Source organism: Nuphar pumila, chromosome 13 (assembly GCF_984573655.1).
Source record: "Nuphar pumila chromosome 13, dmNupPumi1.hap1.1, whole genome shotgun sequence".
Lineage (NCBI taxonomy): Eukaryota > Viridiplantae > Streptophyta > Magnoliopsida > Nymphaeales > Nymphaeaceae > Nuphar > Nuphar pumila.
This window is the reverse complement of record NC_143261.1, coordinates 93,465,455-93,483,100: the sequence shown is the minus strand read 5'-3', so window position 1 is coordinate 93,483,100 and position 17,646 is coordinate 93,465,455. Positions and strand designations below refer to the sequence as shown.

Genomic DNA, 17,646 nt, shown 5'->3' with positions numbered 1-17,646 from the left:
TGCTTCGTACGTTCATGAAAAGTATGATTGCTTGCGATATAGATGGCACTCTTATTGTCGCAACACAGCTTGGAGGCTTCAGTAATATCAACTCCCATATCTTTAAGCAAACTGCGAAGCCATACAAGTTCCATTGTTGTGGTTGCCATTGCCCGGTACTCAGCTTCAGTGGATGAGAGTGAAACTTTCTGCTGCTTCTTGCATCGCCAGGCAATCAATGAGTCCCCTAAAAAAACACAAAAACCAGTAGTTGAGACTCGATCATTGGGATTACCTCCCCAATCTGCATCAGTATAAGCAATAAGATTCAAAGGGGAAGAGGAGGATAGAAATAGCCCTTTATTGATGGTATGCCGAATATAGCGAATGATTCGGAGAACCGCACTCATATGCACGGTTGTAGGAGCATGCTGAAATTGACTGACTGAGTGAACCGCATGAGTGATATCTGGTCTGGTGATGGTTAAATATGTAAGAGACCCAATGAGTTGTCGGTACGGTGTAGGATCTTCCAGAAGAACCCCATCTTCTAACCGTAACTTGGCATTAATAACCTCGGGAGTCTTTACCTTCTTATCATCAGAAATCCCAGACTTAGAACATATATCTGCAGCAAGCTTCATCTGTGACAAAATATATCCTCTAGGAGAATATGCAACCTCAATTCCAAGAAAATATCTGAGAAAACCTAAATCAGACATATCAAAATTATCTTTTAACATATTTTTAACATTAATAATACTACTTTGATCATTTCCAGTGATAATCATATCATCAACATAAAGCAACAAAATTACGATACTAGAACCTGCATTTTTAACAAAAAGAGCAGTGTCAGTATAACAAGAATGAAATCCTAATTTTATCATGATATCACTAAAACGATCATACCAAGCCTTAGGAGCTTGTTTAAGACCATATAATGCCTTTAAAAGCCGAAGTGTTTGACCTTGTTTAATATTTATTCCGGGTGGTGGATCCATATAAACTTCTTCACTTAAACTTCCATTTAAAAAAGCATTTTTTACGTCAAGTTGATAAATAGGCCATTTTTTGGTTGATGCGACAGCTATTAAGGTTCTGACACTTGTCATATGAGCTACGGGGGCGAATGTTTCTTCGTAATCAATACCATATTCTTGGGAGTATCCCTTAGCAACCAATCTTGCTTTATATCGTTCCAACGAGCCATCGCTTTTAGTTTTAACTTTGAAGACCCAACGACAACCAATAGGTTTTTTGTGTGAGGGTAGATCAACTACTTCCCAAGTATTGGCCTTTTTTAAAGCATTTAGTTCAACTTGCATTGCTTCAACCCAATGAGGTATAGATTTAGCTTGATTATAGTGGGTTGGTTCAAAATAAGAGTGTAGAGTTATCAAACATGCCCGATAGTTGGGAGTTAAAGAGTCATAGGAGACAAACCTATTTGGGGGTATTGATATTCTAGAAGAATGCCTAACTTGTGGTTCCTCAATGGATTCGGAAATTTGAGAGTATTTTTCGAGGGCACTAATAGGTTTTTCTTGATTTCTTCTTGAGTAAACATTTATATTGGCATTGCTATCATGAACATTTGTATTTGAATTATTATCATTTGAGAGTGTTATGTCAAGAGGGGATACCTCGTGAGTGTCATCTATGTTTTCAAGAGAATCTTCTTGTATGTCATCAATAAGATCATATAAGAATACATAATCAATTTCATTTATCTCTTCTATTTTATCAAAACCGTTTTCTTCTTCGAGAAATGTTACATCTTTTGAAACATATAGTTTATCATTCTTAAAATCATAACATCTATACCCTTTTTTATTTTCACCATATCCAAAAAATACACATTCAATTGCTTTGGGAGATAACTTATCCCTTTTATGTAGAAGGACAAAACATTTGCAACCAAAAATACGAAGTCGATTAAAATCGGGTGAAAACTTAAAGAGTTTCTCATAGGGAGAAGCATTTTTTAACTTAGAAGAGGGCATTCTATTGATTAGATAGGTTGAGGTAAGAACGGCTTCCGCCCAAATTTTTTTTGGAATATTTCTAGACACAAGCAATGTTCTAGCGGTTTCTATAATGTGCCTATGTTTCCTTTCCGCTAGGCCATTTTGTTGAGGAGTCCTAGGACATGACTTTTGATGACAAATGCCATTTTGGCTTAAATAGTTTTGGAATTCGTGAGATAAGTATTCACCACCGGAATCGGATCTTAAAATAGATATGTTACTTTGAAATTGATTTTGAACCTTTTTATGAAAATCTTTAAAAAAAGTAAATACTTCCGACTTATGACTAAGGAAATAAATCCAAACATACCGAGTAAAGTCATCAACAAACGTAACATAATATGAATAACCCCCTTTAGACATAACCGGAGAAGAAGGACCCCAAACATCCGAATGCACCAATTCAAAAGGCCTTGATGAGAAAAAAGATCTAGTTGGAAAAGGAATAGACTTCATTTTTCCAAAAATGCAATCTTTGCAATTAATTTCTTTTTCCTTACAAAATTTGTTTCCAAAAGGAAAGAGATACATTTTGGAATAACTTGGATGACCAATTCTTTTATGCCAAGTTTCCATATTTTTTTCTTGGACATAAGAACAAAAAAAGTTTGTAGGGAGATCAAGATGGTCCATATAATAGAGGTCTCCCTTTCTATGGCCTTGCCCAATCCGCTTCCCGGACCGGAGATCCTGCACAAAGCAACCATTAGATGAGAAAGATATTTCACATCCATGGTTGGCAATTTGAGAAACCGAAAAAAGATTTAAATTTAATTTGGGAACAACTCTTACTTTTGGAACACAAAAATTTTGAGAATCTTTAAAAGAGCCAATACTTGAAATTTTCAAAAAAGTTTCATCGGCCGTTGAGACACAAGAGTCCTTTGAATTGATGCAAACATCACTAAGTGCATTCTCATGAGGGGTCATATGAAAAGAAGCTCCGGAATCAAGGATCCAAGAATACGTACCGGGTGATGATGTCGAAGCAATGGCCGCACCCGATGTGGAGGAAGAAACTTTAAGCATTTGTTGGAGAGCCATAGATATTTGTCCAAGAGTTTCTTTAATGTCATTGTTTTTGCCTTCATCTTCTTTGGAGGTGGTTTCTTCAAGAGAGGCTACTTTAGGCTTGAAGGCTCCCATAAGCTTTGGACAAACGGGTCTAATGTGACCCGGCTCATTGCAATAATGACAAACAATCATTTTTCTTCCTCCATTGTAGTTCCCTTGTTTCCCAAAATGAGGAGGCTTATAGGTTCTAACATTGTTACCCGGTTTGGATACGGCAAGGACTTCATCAACATGCTTACTCATGCCAAGCCTTGTCTCCTCTTGAGTGATTTCGGCAATAGCATCCTCAATAGGAGGAAAAATAGATCTATGGAGAAGTGAGGATCTCACTTGCTCAAATTCGGGGCGTAGCCCAAAAAGAAATTGAAACAATCGCTCTTGTTCCATTTGTTTTTGTCTTAAATCAACATCTTCCATAGAAACCCACTTTGGCTCTAAAAGAGCCAATTCATCCCATAGTGGGTTAAGGGCACTATAGTAGTCTTGAATGCTAGAATCACCTTGCTTGGTGGTTCTAACTTTTTCTTGCAAGAAGTATGCTCTTGCAAGATCCTTTTGGGTATACATACCCCTCATAAAGGACCAAGCCTCATTGGCTCGACGAAATTTAGCTATATTAGCACATACCTTAAGCTCCACATTGTTCATAAACCACGCAAGGATTTTTGCGTGATTGCTTTCTCAATCTTCTACTTCCTTTTGATGATTTTCAATGGCCTTGAGACGAGCATCTCCCTCAAGAGCTTTTTCTTGATCTTCTTCCATTTTTGTGAGCATAAGCTTCGGTTCCGGAACGGTCCCCATGACATAACCCCAAAGCTTCTTCCCTTTGAGATTATTCTCCATTGCCGATGCCCACATCATATAGTTCTTTCCATTGAGTTTGAAAGAAAGATCAATCTTTGTTTCCATGATGTTGCCAAGAAGTGAGAAGATGTCCACCAAAATAAGAGATACACGAACCACACCTTTCCTTCAAGAATCGAGTGGCTCTGATACCATGTAATGAGATATTGCGGAAATATAAAGAGTGCATACAAGCACATACAACAATGAATAAAAGAGAAAATATCACAAGTCCACGAAGGGACAATACAAGCACAAGCCTTTAAGAAGGCAACAATATACAAAGCCTCTTATTGAAAAGAGAGAGGAGCTCTCCAAGATAAAAATACACAAGGGGATCACCCCTATTTATACAAGAGAAGGAGGAGGAAAAAGGAGGGCCAAAGGGCCTCAAAAGGAGAGCCAAAAGGGGGCTCCCATAGAGTCGTTGGGAGCCCCCAACGGTCACATTTGTGACCGTTGGGGGCTCCAACGACTTCTATGTTGGAGCCCCTTTTGGTCCTCAAAAATAATAAAAAGAAAAATAATAAAATAAATAATAAAAATTACATTTGATCAAAAAGAAAAAAATAGTTGTTTTCTAAAACAACTGTGAAATTACAAAAATACCCCTATCGGGTATTGATGTAATAAACAGAATATATATATATATATATATATATATATATATATATATATATATATATATATATATATATAATAGGTACATTTTAACAAAGTTCTCTATATGTCTAGAGGTTGTTAGAAGGGAACCCACACACTCTAGGTTTGGTGAGATCGATTTGGAGACCGATTTATGTGCAAGGGAGATGGTTTTTGCAATTTTCTCAAGTAAGATTGCATTTTCACCTATTTTTTCACTCGAGGAAGTGGGTTAAGGTAAACAATCCCTATTTTTTTATTGTTATTAAGTGTTTTTTGGGAAAGATGGCATCAGAAGATCTGGCATGGCAATGGTGCACTCAAGTAACGAGTGAAAACCAATTAAAAATCAAATGCAACTTTGCCAAAATAGTTTTTCGAGTGGTATCTCTCGGTTGAAGCATCATTTAGCCAGGACAAATCATATTGTGCATGCATGCATGTCAAAGAAATTGACGGATGCCGTAAAATGACAATATCAGCAATTACTTGATGATCTGAGAATAAAAAGATAAGAGAGATTAATGAGGCTGAAATCGGGTATGTGAAATCCTGGAAGGATATGCATTATGAAGATGAACTCCCTACTTCTAATCCTACAACCCATAGTATAGAATCAAAAGTAGGAAGTTCTGCAGCGAAAGGAAAAGGTGTGGTGGGTACCAGTAGTAGTGTCGTGGCTATCGCCGCGAACACAAAAAGATTTGGAGAAAGAAGAAGAGGAGGGAGTTCTTTGAGAGGAGGACCAGGAGGTAGAGCTAGAGGCTCTATTAGGAGCGTTTTCCCTCCTAAGACTACCCTTAGCACGCATCTCGACATCCGTACTGTTATGACTCCTCAACATTTAGTTGAGCAGATGGATGTCACGGTTAGAAGATGGTTTTATGATGTCTGCATTCTTTTTAATGAAGCAAATTTCTTTCATTTTCAGGATATGGCAGATGCCATAACCAATATCAGGCTTGGATATAAAATGCTCATATCATGCTTTTAGAGGAAAAATTCTAGATGCTAATATGAAAGAAGTAAAGGCATATTGTGATGAAAAATTTTAGATGCTAATGTAAAAGAAGTGAAGACATATTGTGATGAGATGAGGTAGTCATGGAGAAAAATTGGGTGTAGCATCATGGCATATGGGTGGACAGACAAAAAGTAAAGGAGCTTAATAAATTTCCTTATCTATTGCCCCAAAGAAACCATGTTCTTGAAATCAATTGATTTGTCTGATGCGTCCAAGACAACAAATGTATTGTTGAGTGTTTTTTATTTGGTTGCAGATGAGATTCAACTTCAAAACATTGTGTAGTTCATTATTGATAATGCATCAAAACATTATAGGGAAGCAAGTAAAGAATTTGAAGAAATTTATGGGTGATTCTTTTGGACCCCGTGTGTTGCCCATTGCATAAACCTCATGTTTGAGGACGTCAACAACATGAATAAGGTACATCAGACGGTTAAATGTTGCCAAAAAATTACTAAATTTATTTACAATCATGCATGGGTTTTGAGCCTAATAAGAAAGTACATTGGTGGTGCTGAGTTGATTCGTAGTGCAATTAATAGATTTGCTACGAATTTTTTGACAGTGCAAAGTTTAGTAAATAGAGTTGCACTAAAAATATGTTTTCATCAGATGCCCTATGCACAAAAAAGAAAGCCCATAGAAATTGTAGATATTGTATTCATAAGTGAATTATGGGATTCATGTCTCAAGTTATTGAGAATAACTATATTTTTGGTGAAGGTGCTTTGAATGGTTGACAGTGAAGACAAACATGCTATGGGTTATCTCTATGAGACTATGGATAAAGCAAAAGAGGTCATTAGAGATAATTTGAAGTGAAAGAAAAAATTGTACATACCTATATGGAATATCATTGATCATAGGTGGACTGGGCAACTTCATAAACCTCTTCATGTTGCGGCATATTATTTAAATTATGTATTTAGATACTCTCCCTATGTTTAAAATGGATAGGGAAGTCAATAAGGAACTTTTGGATTGCATCGAAAGGTTGAACCCTGATTATAACATTCAAGATCAAATTCATAAGGAAATAGAAACTTATGATAATGCATTATATGATATGTGGAGATCTGTAGTAGTGCGAAATCATGTCACGATGTGTTCGGGTAATTTATTTTGTCTATTTCGATTTTAATTTCAAATTGTTATTTAGTTATGATGTTTTATATGATTGTATCTGTTATTATCTTATTGATTTCTCATTTTCTTGTTTTTTTAGACATGTAGCGGGTGAGGTTTGGAAGTGATGTTTCAAATTTGAGAGCTTTTGTCATTTGCATTCTTAGCCAAACATATAATGCAAGTGGATGCGAGAGAAACTAAAGTGTCTTTGAGCAAATCCATGTCAAAAGAAGAAATAGATTAGAACACAAAAGGTTCAATGGCCTCATCTACGTTCGCTATAACTTACGACTAAGGCAGAGGTATATAAAATTATAAAGTTTATTTATCATTTTCATTCAGAACCCAACTAATTTTAATTTTTTTATGCCATCTTTTTAAGCAAAAGTTATCAGCATGGAAGCACAAAGAACAATTCGATCCCATCAGTTTGGAACATTTTGATGAATTGGATGCATGGGTTGAAGAAGAAGCAGAGATTTTTTTGAATGAAGAAGACATTCAGTGGATTAACATGAAAGGAGTACAAAAAGTAGATGATGATGACCCCACGTATCTTGGAGATGATATGGATGTCGAAGGAGAAGATGAAGATGATTATGATTATGATTATGATTATTGATGTATCATGTTTTATTAAAAAACTTATTTTTGTGAGATGTTTTTATTTATATAATATAAAAGTATGAGTCTTGTGGTGTGTTCTTAATTGCAAGATATTTAATATTAGTTAGTTTGATGATTTCTTATGTGGCTTATAGAGACATTAATGCTTCATATGTGATTTTATGATTGTATTATGTGCAACTCATCATTATTTCATGTGATGTGATTTTTTTAGAGTTTTTCTGATTTTTTGGATTTTTTAAAAAAAATTATTAAAAATTTATTAAAAATTATGATGCTTTTACGATACAATACGATATGGTGTTACTATTGGGCCGACTGATACGAGTAACAATATGCTACTTACAACCTTTACTAGAGCAAGAGCATAATACAAACATAAAAAAAGTATGAATAATCAATAGTTACATATAACTAAGTACAAAATAACATCTCTTAGAAGACACAAACCTCAATATTCAAGTGTATCGGCTAGTAGAACAAGAGCATAATACAAACACACAAAAAGTGTGAATAGTCAATGGGTGCACATATCTCACTACAAAATAACATCTCTTATCTACGTAAAATGACACTTAAATAAGAGACATAATAGAACACACGAGGTAAGAGAGCTTGTAATGAAAACAAACTAGTGTCACTAAAAAGAATAAGGATATCAATTTTAACAATCTTGATTTCAAAAATAGATAGTCATCATAGATAAACATTATTATAAGCATCCACCATAATAATAATGGCTAAATAAACAAATGAGTGATACAATACACATAAAACTAGAGATCAAACAACTGACAGTTAGAGCCAAATTATAAGCAAACAATCTAAACCGATAAAAAATGAGGTGCACACAACTCACCCCAATAAACATCTCTGGTCCAACAAAGCCAACATGGATGTAGAGGCCAATCAATTATTAATCAGACCCAAGACAAATGATAACACATCATTCATAACCCTTGGGAATCTGAACTAAGAAGATGACATGAGGTGCACACATATCTCATCTCAATGACTAACCCTAATCCAATAATAAGGCTAAAAAGAAATGAAATCTGTGTTGGACAAAACAAATGTCATAAGAAGGCAATACATAGTCACGGAAATCAATTTCCAAACAAGTTCATATATAGGAACCAATTTGAAAAAAACAAATTTTCAAATCAAATCCAATAAAGGTAGATGAAATCGTAGAATAAATATAGTACAATAATATGCACAACAAGATGTCAATTGATGCGCATGGTCAATACAAGCAAAACAACAAAGACATACAACATTAAAGAGGGTCAAAACATATATAGAGATTATCAAAGAACCATATAGGAAACCACAAGCATACACAAGTACAACTAATCATAGATACTCATAAAGAGATCAAAATTCATGCATATACAATAATCTTAATAACTTAAAGCTACATATCCTATACAAAAGCTACGAAGAATCACATGAGATATGTATAAGAACACATTTAAGCATATATGCAAGTAATAGATTGCTCTAATGTAATATATATATATATATATATATATATATATATATATATATATATATATATATATATATATAAAGTAACATATGATATGTGACAATTATCCATAAGGGATGATCACAAGGGCCACAAAAGAAAGACCAACAATAACATAACTATTTTTAATAATTTAAAAAACATTCATAAAAGTGAATAGCTCTCTTAAGAAGAATCCATACTCAATACCTTATGCATAAGGATCATATATCAATTTAAAAAATTTATTTATTCAGATTTCAAAAATAGCAAAGTATCTATGATCACCTATGTCACATGGGTGCGGGTGCGGGGGTGCGGCACTTTCAAAAACCTTGGGTGCGGGGGTGCGGCGGGGGCAAAAATGTAAAAAAAAGAAATTTAAAAAGTATATATATATAATTTTGAAGTTTTAATAGTTAGCATTGTCATAATATCATTCATCATGCATGTAATATATCAACCTAAATATCAATCAAATAAGTAAAGCAATTACATAAATTAACCTAAATATCAATAAAATAAGTAAAGCAGAAAAGAACTAAATTTCATACCAAAGTATATCCTGATGAAGTAATCGATCTTAATAATTTACTTCATCATCAAATGCATCATTAGAAGGAATACTGGGCTCAGCTAAATCCATGTTTGTTATGTTGAAATCATGCTCTCCCTCGAAGTCACACTCTTCTGGGTTTACATCCCAAAATTTGGATGTTTCTTGTCTGCGTTACAAACCCAATTTGAAAATGTTAAATACAATACAAGTATATTTAAATGAAAACTAAGAAATAATCAAATAACTAAGAGAGCAAATTAGTACCTGTATTCATCATTGGTTCGCCAAAGTAATCGAAGATTTGAATGAACATATATTAAATCCTCTGCACGCTTGTTGGTGAGTTTGTTTATCTTCATGTTGTGGATTTGAGAATGTGTGCTCCAATTTCTTTCACAACAAGATGAACTAGCAAGTTGCGATAGCAATCTTAATGCAAGACGTTGGAGAAGAGGTGTTTTTGATCCAAATGTTGACCACCATGTGATAGGATCTATATTATCTTCTTCTCTCGCGAATAATGTCGGTCCATATAATCTCGAAGATGAAAATTTTTCAAACTCTTGTGTGACTTGATGTAGAAGATATGCTTCTGGAAAAAGTCTTATCATACACATATTTCTATGTCTTGATAGCTTTGGGTCTAAATTTGGAGGGACACGACTAATACCACTAGTCGGCACTTATTTGCATAATATTTTGGATTAAGAGAATGTGTCGTGCAATGCAAAGGAGTGTTGCTCTTATTTCATCTTCTGACTAAAATTAAATGAATATGATTAAAAAATTCAGAATTATCCAATGCTGAATTGTTTTCTTCATGCTTGAAAACTATAGCTTGTATTTTTTCAATCATATTATCCCACATTTTATAAACTCTGTGAAGCATGGGCTCATCCTTATCAACTTCTCTTAACATTTCCCAAATAGGTTGCGTAAATTGAAGGAAGTATACCACTCTGTCCCAAAACTCATCATCAAGAATAAATTTTTTAATTTCTTGAGCCTTGATATCATCATCAGCACGATAGAATGTCCAATTTTCATCGGTCACCATGTTAATCAAAGCATTCTTCACTTTTTTAATCCTCTTCACCATCACAATGATGGACGCAAAACGTGTTTCAGCGACCTTCAACAATTTCAAGTCAGAATGCCTATTAAATATAGCATTAGCACGATGGTGGTTAACGACAAAATTCCTAATGTCTTTGACATTTCTTTCTAAATCTTCAATCCATGAACATAAAGCATATGCTTGTGAATTTTCTTCTTCTTTGGGGTTGTAGATGCTCTTTAGGGCCAGGTTTAAGTTGTGTGCTACACAGGGAGTCCAAAAAATATGAGGGTACTTACTCTCCAAACTCAACGCTGCACTTTTACAAACTAGAGCGTTGTTTGTAATGATTTGTACCACTTTCTGATCACTCACTTCTTTTATGACTTCTATAAACAATCCCTTCAAATACTCTGTATTTTTATATTCCCCAGATGCATCAACTGCTTTCAAGAATATTGGGTCACTAAGCGAACAAGTAATGAAATTGATCAGTGGATGCCTTTGAATATCTGACCATCCATCAGACACAATAGAAACTCCATTTTGCTCTCATGAATATTTTTTAATCTCCATCAACCTCTTCACATTTGCCCTCTCTTCTGCAAGAAGTGTGGTTCGTATTTTTTCTGAACTTAAAGGCATATAACCACTCAAATCACAATTTGCCAAGGATGTTACTAAATCCTTCCAATAAGGATTTTTAGCCGTATTAAATGGGAGTGAACTAGAATAAAAATACCTCTCAACTTTTCTATCCAATTCTTCTCTTCTATATGTATTGAATGTTGCTTGTATCGTTCATCTACCTCCTACATTGACTTTTTTTTTTCAGTATTTTCTTGGTGGCTTGCAAATGGCACACTAACTGCACAAGAATCGGTCATTGCCTTTCTCTTCTCATATTTTTCTTGTATTTTCTTGTATTGTCTTCGCATTGCCTCATCAACTTTTTTGCATCCTGAAATGCCATGTCCTGGTATCTTCAACAAATGAGTCTTTACTCTTGTGTAAGACCCAACAAAATCTCTTTCGCAGAGCTTGCATCGAAATCTCTTGTTTCTACTGCCTCCTTCTCCAGTTTTTGCAAGTTTTTTTACATGTACCCATAGTGGCCCCACATCATCAATCCCACTACAACTATCAGCAAAACTAACAGCAGAACTCACATGTTGGGATGACGCAAGTTATTTCCCTTTATCCGTCATTTTTATCCTAAAAACACAAAAAAAATATATTCAAAATTTCAAATCAATTATACAAACATTATCTTGATATAAAAATATATATATATAATATATATATTATATATAATAAAATCAGGAGCAAGGAGGGGGGATCTGCCCCTCCCCTGCCAAAAACAGGGAGGGACTTAGCCCCTCCCCTGAAATAAGAGGGAGCAGGGATGGGGGCTCGACCCCCTCTCCTGCCGAAAACAAAGGGAGCAGGGGGGACTCAGCCCCTCCCGTGCCGACCCAACAAGAGAGCGAGAGGGGGGGCTCGGCCCCTTCCCTGCCGAAAATAGAGGGAGCAGGGGGGGGGGGGGGGGGAGGTCGGCCCCTCCCCTGCCGACCCAACAAGAGAGCGAGAGGGAGCCAGAGGGTACGTACCTGCGATGAGGGAGAGGAGGAGCCCAGGAGGTGGCGTCGGGATGAGAGGGCTCGAGCTGAGCTGCACGGGAGAGGAGAGGAGAGATTAGGCCAAAAAAATTTTTTTGCCCTAATCCTCCTTTTCATTTGGGTTTTTTTTAACGCCCGAAACGTGGACGAAAATGACCTTGGGTGTGTTGACTGCACCCAGAGTTGTGTTGACCGCACCCGGTGCTGCACCCGCGTCGCGTTGACGTGGGTGCGGCACCTGCTTTGCCGAGTCCCTGTGACTTATATATATAGTCCAAAATTTGGACATAAATGACCCTGGGTGCATTGAATGCACCCAAGGTTAGGTTGATCGCATCGGGTGCAGGTGCGGGTGTGGCACCTAGTTGGAGAGTCCCTGTGACATAGATGATCACTAAGATCCTAACTACATAATTTTTTTTAATATTTCATAAAATATTTTATGTTTCACGTAATAATACATCAAAGCAAAATCTCATAAAGCATACATGTGAATGACACATCAAACCATTTTAAAATAAATATTTTAAAGTATTTGGCAATTTTTCAAAAATAAACAAATTTCAATGTAACAATAAGTACGAACATGATTTGACATTTATAACAATGAAGTGTTCAAATAAAACATCTAAATGCCAACAATACATGCTTAAGAATACTATATCATATACATACATATAAAACAAGTTCAAAAATCTAAGATTCAAACTAGATCGCGTAAAAGTATACACATCATTTCACAAGATCAAACAAATTTTATAAACCTTATAAAACATTTAATAAGAATAAATCCAACAATAATTTTAAAAACATTTAAAGATTGTAGTTTTTAACAAAAATAACCAATAACTTTTCAAAGATAAGAAAAATACGTGTTTTCTCGTGCATAATGCATAAGATAGATAACTTAACACTAAATATTTAAAGATACATACCGGGTCAAGATTTTCCTTAAATCCAAGCCGCACAATGATCACGAACCTTCACAAAACATGAACTTGAACCAAAGAATCCCAAGACCCAAAAATAAAAATGCCAAGAAAGATTTCTTGGCTCTGATACCATGTAATGAAATATGCTAAAATATAAAACATGGGCAAACAAGAGCCTCGAAGGGCTTACAAGATCATAAACACAAAGTGCACATGCACGGATACAAGTCCAACTAAAGGACAATACAAAAGCACAAAGGCACTACACAAGCACTAAGTGCATTTAAGACAACAAAGAATTTAAAAGAGGAACACAAAAACATAAAAAATATATATATTATTGAGCATGAATGCTTAAGAAAAGCATTAAAGACTAAAGAGCAAGAGGGAGGTTCACCCCTATTTATACAGCTCTATTGACTAGTCAACTCTATGTTGACTAGTCCAAAAAGAACCCAACTCTATTTGGTCTTTGACCAAATAGTTTCTATAAAAATAGAAAATGACAAAAATAACAAAATAAAGTAAAAGTACTAATGTGCCCCTAATGGGCACAACCTATTACAAGGATTGAAATGACCAAAATACCCCTAATGGGTATTTACCTATTATATGTATATATATATATATATACATACAACTTTACAGTGGCGTTAAGCTACAAAAAAATGAGGATAATTTTATAATGAAGGGAAGGAAACTTTTGTCAATCGTTTAAAATAACATGAAATAATAGGGATAACTAACTTGTAACTGACCTTTTGCATCAACAAAATACAACTAGATAAAATATTCATGGCTGCAGAACCGTACAATATATTGATATTCTAAAAGTTTCCTAAAATTTGCCATTTTCGGTGGAAGAAGGTTCTAATCTTAGAGAAGAGGAAAAGCAATATTGTAGCTAATTTAGTTAACTTGATTTCTGTATTGACAGTATGAGGATGCAGTCTAGAAGTAGTTGAACCAAGGATGTATAGGATAACCTCCTCAGAATATCCAGTTCCCATTCTTCTTTTCTCTCCTAAGTTTTTTGATTTATAACCCGAAGAAACCGCACCCGGCAAGAAGACCTGGTCTTGCAGGCTCAGCCAGCCATACCTACGGTTGTCGTGCCGGCAGCGTAAATAACCCCAGGATTGCTTGGGGGAGCATTTTTCACATGCATGCTATGTCTTTTTCTTTACATGATTTCTTACATTATCTTCATATTCTAACGAGATGTTTTAGGACATTGACTGAGATCCAGTACTTATTTCTTGTGTTAGTTGTCTTCTTTCTTTCTGTTATCAAGTATGCAGTTTTATCCATTGCAATTTTCATAAAATATACTAAGTATGTGTTTTGTGTTGCTAGGATGTTGCTGCAAAAATTATGTCCTTTTCACAGCAAGGTCCCCGTACAATTTGTATTATTTCAGCAAATGGTGCCATCTCTAATGTAACTCTTCGTCAACCAGCCACTTCTGGAGGGACAGTGACATATGAGGTCCATATTAGTACTATATTTTGTCATTTTGTAAGCTAAAGAATGTGCAAGTTAAGTTCATTTTAGTCCGTCATATTGATGTGAGTGCAAGCATCGGGTATCACATGGGTATGAAGGGTGTGATACAAAATTTTCTGAAAAGGTGGGTATGGGGCTATATATATATACATACTTCATTTCTGCCTTTAGCTCAATGACAGTAAGATATGTTATCAAGTTAGCATCTTTTAACATAGATTCGAGTGGGGTTGAATAAGATAGACTGGTTACATATCCTAAGGGATCTTGAATTTGAATCCCCTTGATGCTGTCCCTCATCTTGGCTATTAAAAAAACAAAAAAATATAGATTTTACTATAGCTACCTAAGCTGCAAGGTCTGATTATGGAAGGATGCTTGTGTTGGTGATCGCCCATTAGACATATCCGTCAACACTGTGAAGTTCATCACTCTTGGGTGTAGTTGGCATACATAGTTTAACAGAGAGTTTATGGATGCAGCAATAAAGTGAAGGCTCTCACTCTTAATGGAGATAGCAACATATGCATGGGGGCACTGTCTGACACCTATTAAAGTTGATAAGAGAGAATTATAATGTTAATTATAATCTTCCTTCTCTCAGTATGTATGTACAGTTTCTTGAGCATGCTACATGAGATACTTGGGTATTATTGCAACACCCATGCCTTGCATTCACACAAGGTGCAAGCAAACTTGAAGAATAGGGTGTTCTTTAAAGTAATTTGGGACTAGCCATGCAGGTATATTGTCACATATTTACCTGCATTCAGGTTGTTTCTTCTAACAATAGCAGTTGCTTTAGGGACTCATTCTTCTGTTTTTGTTAGGGTCTGAAGTCGTCATACGCATGGTAGGGTTTCCCAAATTTCTCTTAGAATAAGCTTAGCTTAAGCCCACTAGGGATCTGCACACCTGGCTATAGGGATGCACAACGAGCCAAGCTAGCTCAAGCTCGACTCAAACTCGACCGTGAAGATAAATGAGCCAAGCTTGAACACAAGTCCAGTCTCAGTGTGCATAAATGAGCCGAGCTTGATCAAGTTGCTGAACTCGGTTAGGCTCGATTAAGCTCATGTAGATGTATATATATGGCATGTTCGCAAAATAAAGTCAAAAAGTCATTGTTACCTTAATGGGTAGGGTGTTCGCCTCTTATTCAAAAGGTGCTGAGTTCCCTTACACTTTTTCGCTGTATATCAATCTAGAGGATTTTTAGTATTTGTAAATTTTTCTGGGCAACAGTAAACAAAACAAATGATCTAGTGTAATGGTGGGTCATTTGTGCAACATTTGGGGAGTTCGGGGATCGAGTCTCAGCTTCTCAAAAACCCTTCACCGCATACAACTTTTTGGAATACCGTTTAATCTTGGCTCGAGCTCGAAATTGAGCCAAGCCTGGGCAGTGTCGTTCAAGCTCAGCTCCGGGCTCGAGCCGAGCTTGAACATAGTCATTTTGAAGCAAGCCGAGTTCAAACAGCCCAAGCTCAGCTCGTGTGCATCCCTTACCTGGCTAGGTGGGTCTGCTTAAGGCGTTCAAGTTGGACATTGAGGGTTCGATATCTGGATATCTAGGGTTGGATGTTGAGTACTACTCATTGAGGTTCACATCACAGACACTGAAACAGGGTCACGGTCAATGTGGGTACCTTTCGACCCATTACAGGTCATCCAAACCAAAGCAGTGGTTTCTCCTCATTGCCACACCCCACGCACACCCACACAAAACCATATCTGGGTGCTTTGCAGTTCTATCTTTTAGTGTAGGAATCATGTTCTTCCATGCATTCTGTTATCTGCTTATCTATACAGATTTTATATAAACTTTCCATTCCTTGCCCCATTTAATGTTTTTAAGCACAAATTTCTGCAATGTCACTTCTCTGACCATATGTTTTTCCTTGTTAAATGTGAGATAATGTTTGACATGTATGCAGGGTCGTTTTGAGATCATCTCTCTATCAGGCTCCTTTTTGCTTACCGAGAGTGGGGGTACTCGTAGCAGAACTGGTGGACTGAGTGTGTCATTAGCAGGTCCAGATGGCCGTGTCTTGGGTGGCGGGGTAGCCGGTTTGTTAATGGCAGCAACGCCTATCCAGGTTTCATTTAACTATATCCAGAAGTCTTTGATCTCCCAATTTGGAGTTATGGCTGTTCTTTCCATCTTGGTCTAAGTTCAAGTGGAGACTCTTTTGAGTCCCTACTTGGATCAATTGATGATCTTAGACATGCTTGAAACTTTATTCAGTTTTTTTTAACATGTTACAATTTCTAGTTCTTTTCAGGGAAATATGGGATATCAATTATAGTTCTGACATTCAAAAAACTCATCAGGTAGTTGTAGGAAGTTTTATCGCTGAAGGAAAGAAGCCTCGTCCAAGACCACCACCTCTCAACCATAAGCCGTCATCTGCAACACTGCAAATGTCTAACTTAGGTGCAGATGCTGCAGCAAGTCCACCATCAAGAGGGACGATGAGCGAGTCATCTGGGGGTCCTGGTAGCCCACTTAATCAAAGTGTCAGCACCAGCAACAATACCAGCCAACCACTTCAGACGATGCCTTATTCCCCTGCTGGCTGGCCAGGCTCTCAGTCAGCTGGTGATCACCGACACGAAGTCTATATGTGATATCATACTGACTACTAGTCCAGACTCCAAACGTTCTGATTGCATTTGAGATTGGCTCAGGAAGCTAACAAACTAGTTTCTGTAGGGCCTGAAGTGGGTAGGGGAAAGACCTATTCTAGTCCAAACTCTGTTGTGACTTTTATTTTCTGTACCTTTTAAACTCTTAGGTGTTTCGTCCCATAAGGGTGCAGGAGCATTTCTTATTTAAGGTTCTTTTGTGTAACTTTACTAGTTAATTCTCTCACTGTATCACTGTTCTTAAGATATAAAAATCGGTGTGTTTTGATTTCTGCATCCATTAGTTATTCTTTCCTGGTTTACTTTGTGGTCATTTTACCAGTCCTAGTTATCTATTGCTAGTTGCCTATATGAAATGTGATGAGATGCAATCAATGCATACTTCTATAAGCTCGAGATTATGTGACTGAGAGGTCTTATTTTGACAAAGAAAAGAAAAAAAATGCCATGAATTTCTCAAT

The 17,646-nt window shown here is 36.2% G+C and overlaps 1 protein-coding gene across 1 annotated transcript in view; it reads left to right on the top strand.

Moving 5' to 3' along the window:
* Positions 1–17,462, top strand: part of LOC149819232 (AT-hook motif nuclear-localized protein 10-like) — a 32,768-nt gene extending 15,306 nt beyond the window's left edge. The window contains exons 3-5 of the mRNA XM_089985343.1: positions 14,387–14,518; positions 16,474–16,635; positions 16,871–17,462. Of these exons, the coding sequence (XP_089841469.1) occupies positions 14,387–14,518; positions 16,474–16,635; positions 16,871–17,167 (591 nt within the window). The 3' untranslated portion in view covers positions 17,168–17,462. The remainder of the gene's footprint in view (positions 1–14,386; positions 14,519–16,473; positions 16,636–16,870) is intronic.
* The last annotated feature ends 184 nt before the right edge of the window (positions 17,463–17,646 follow it).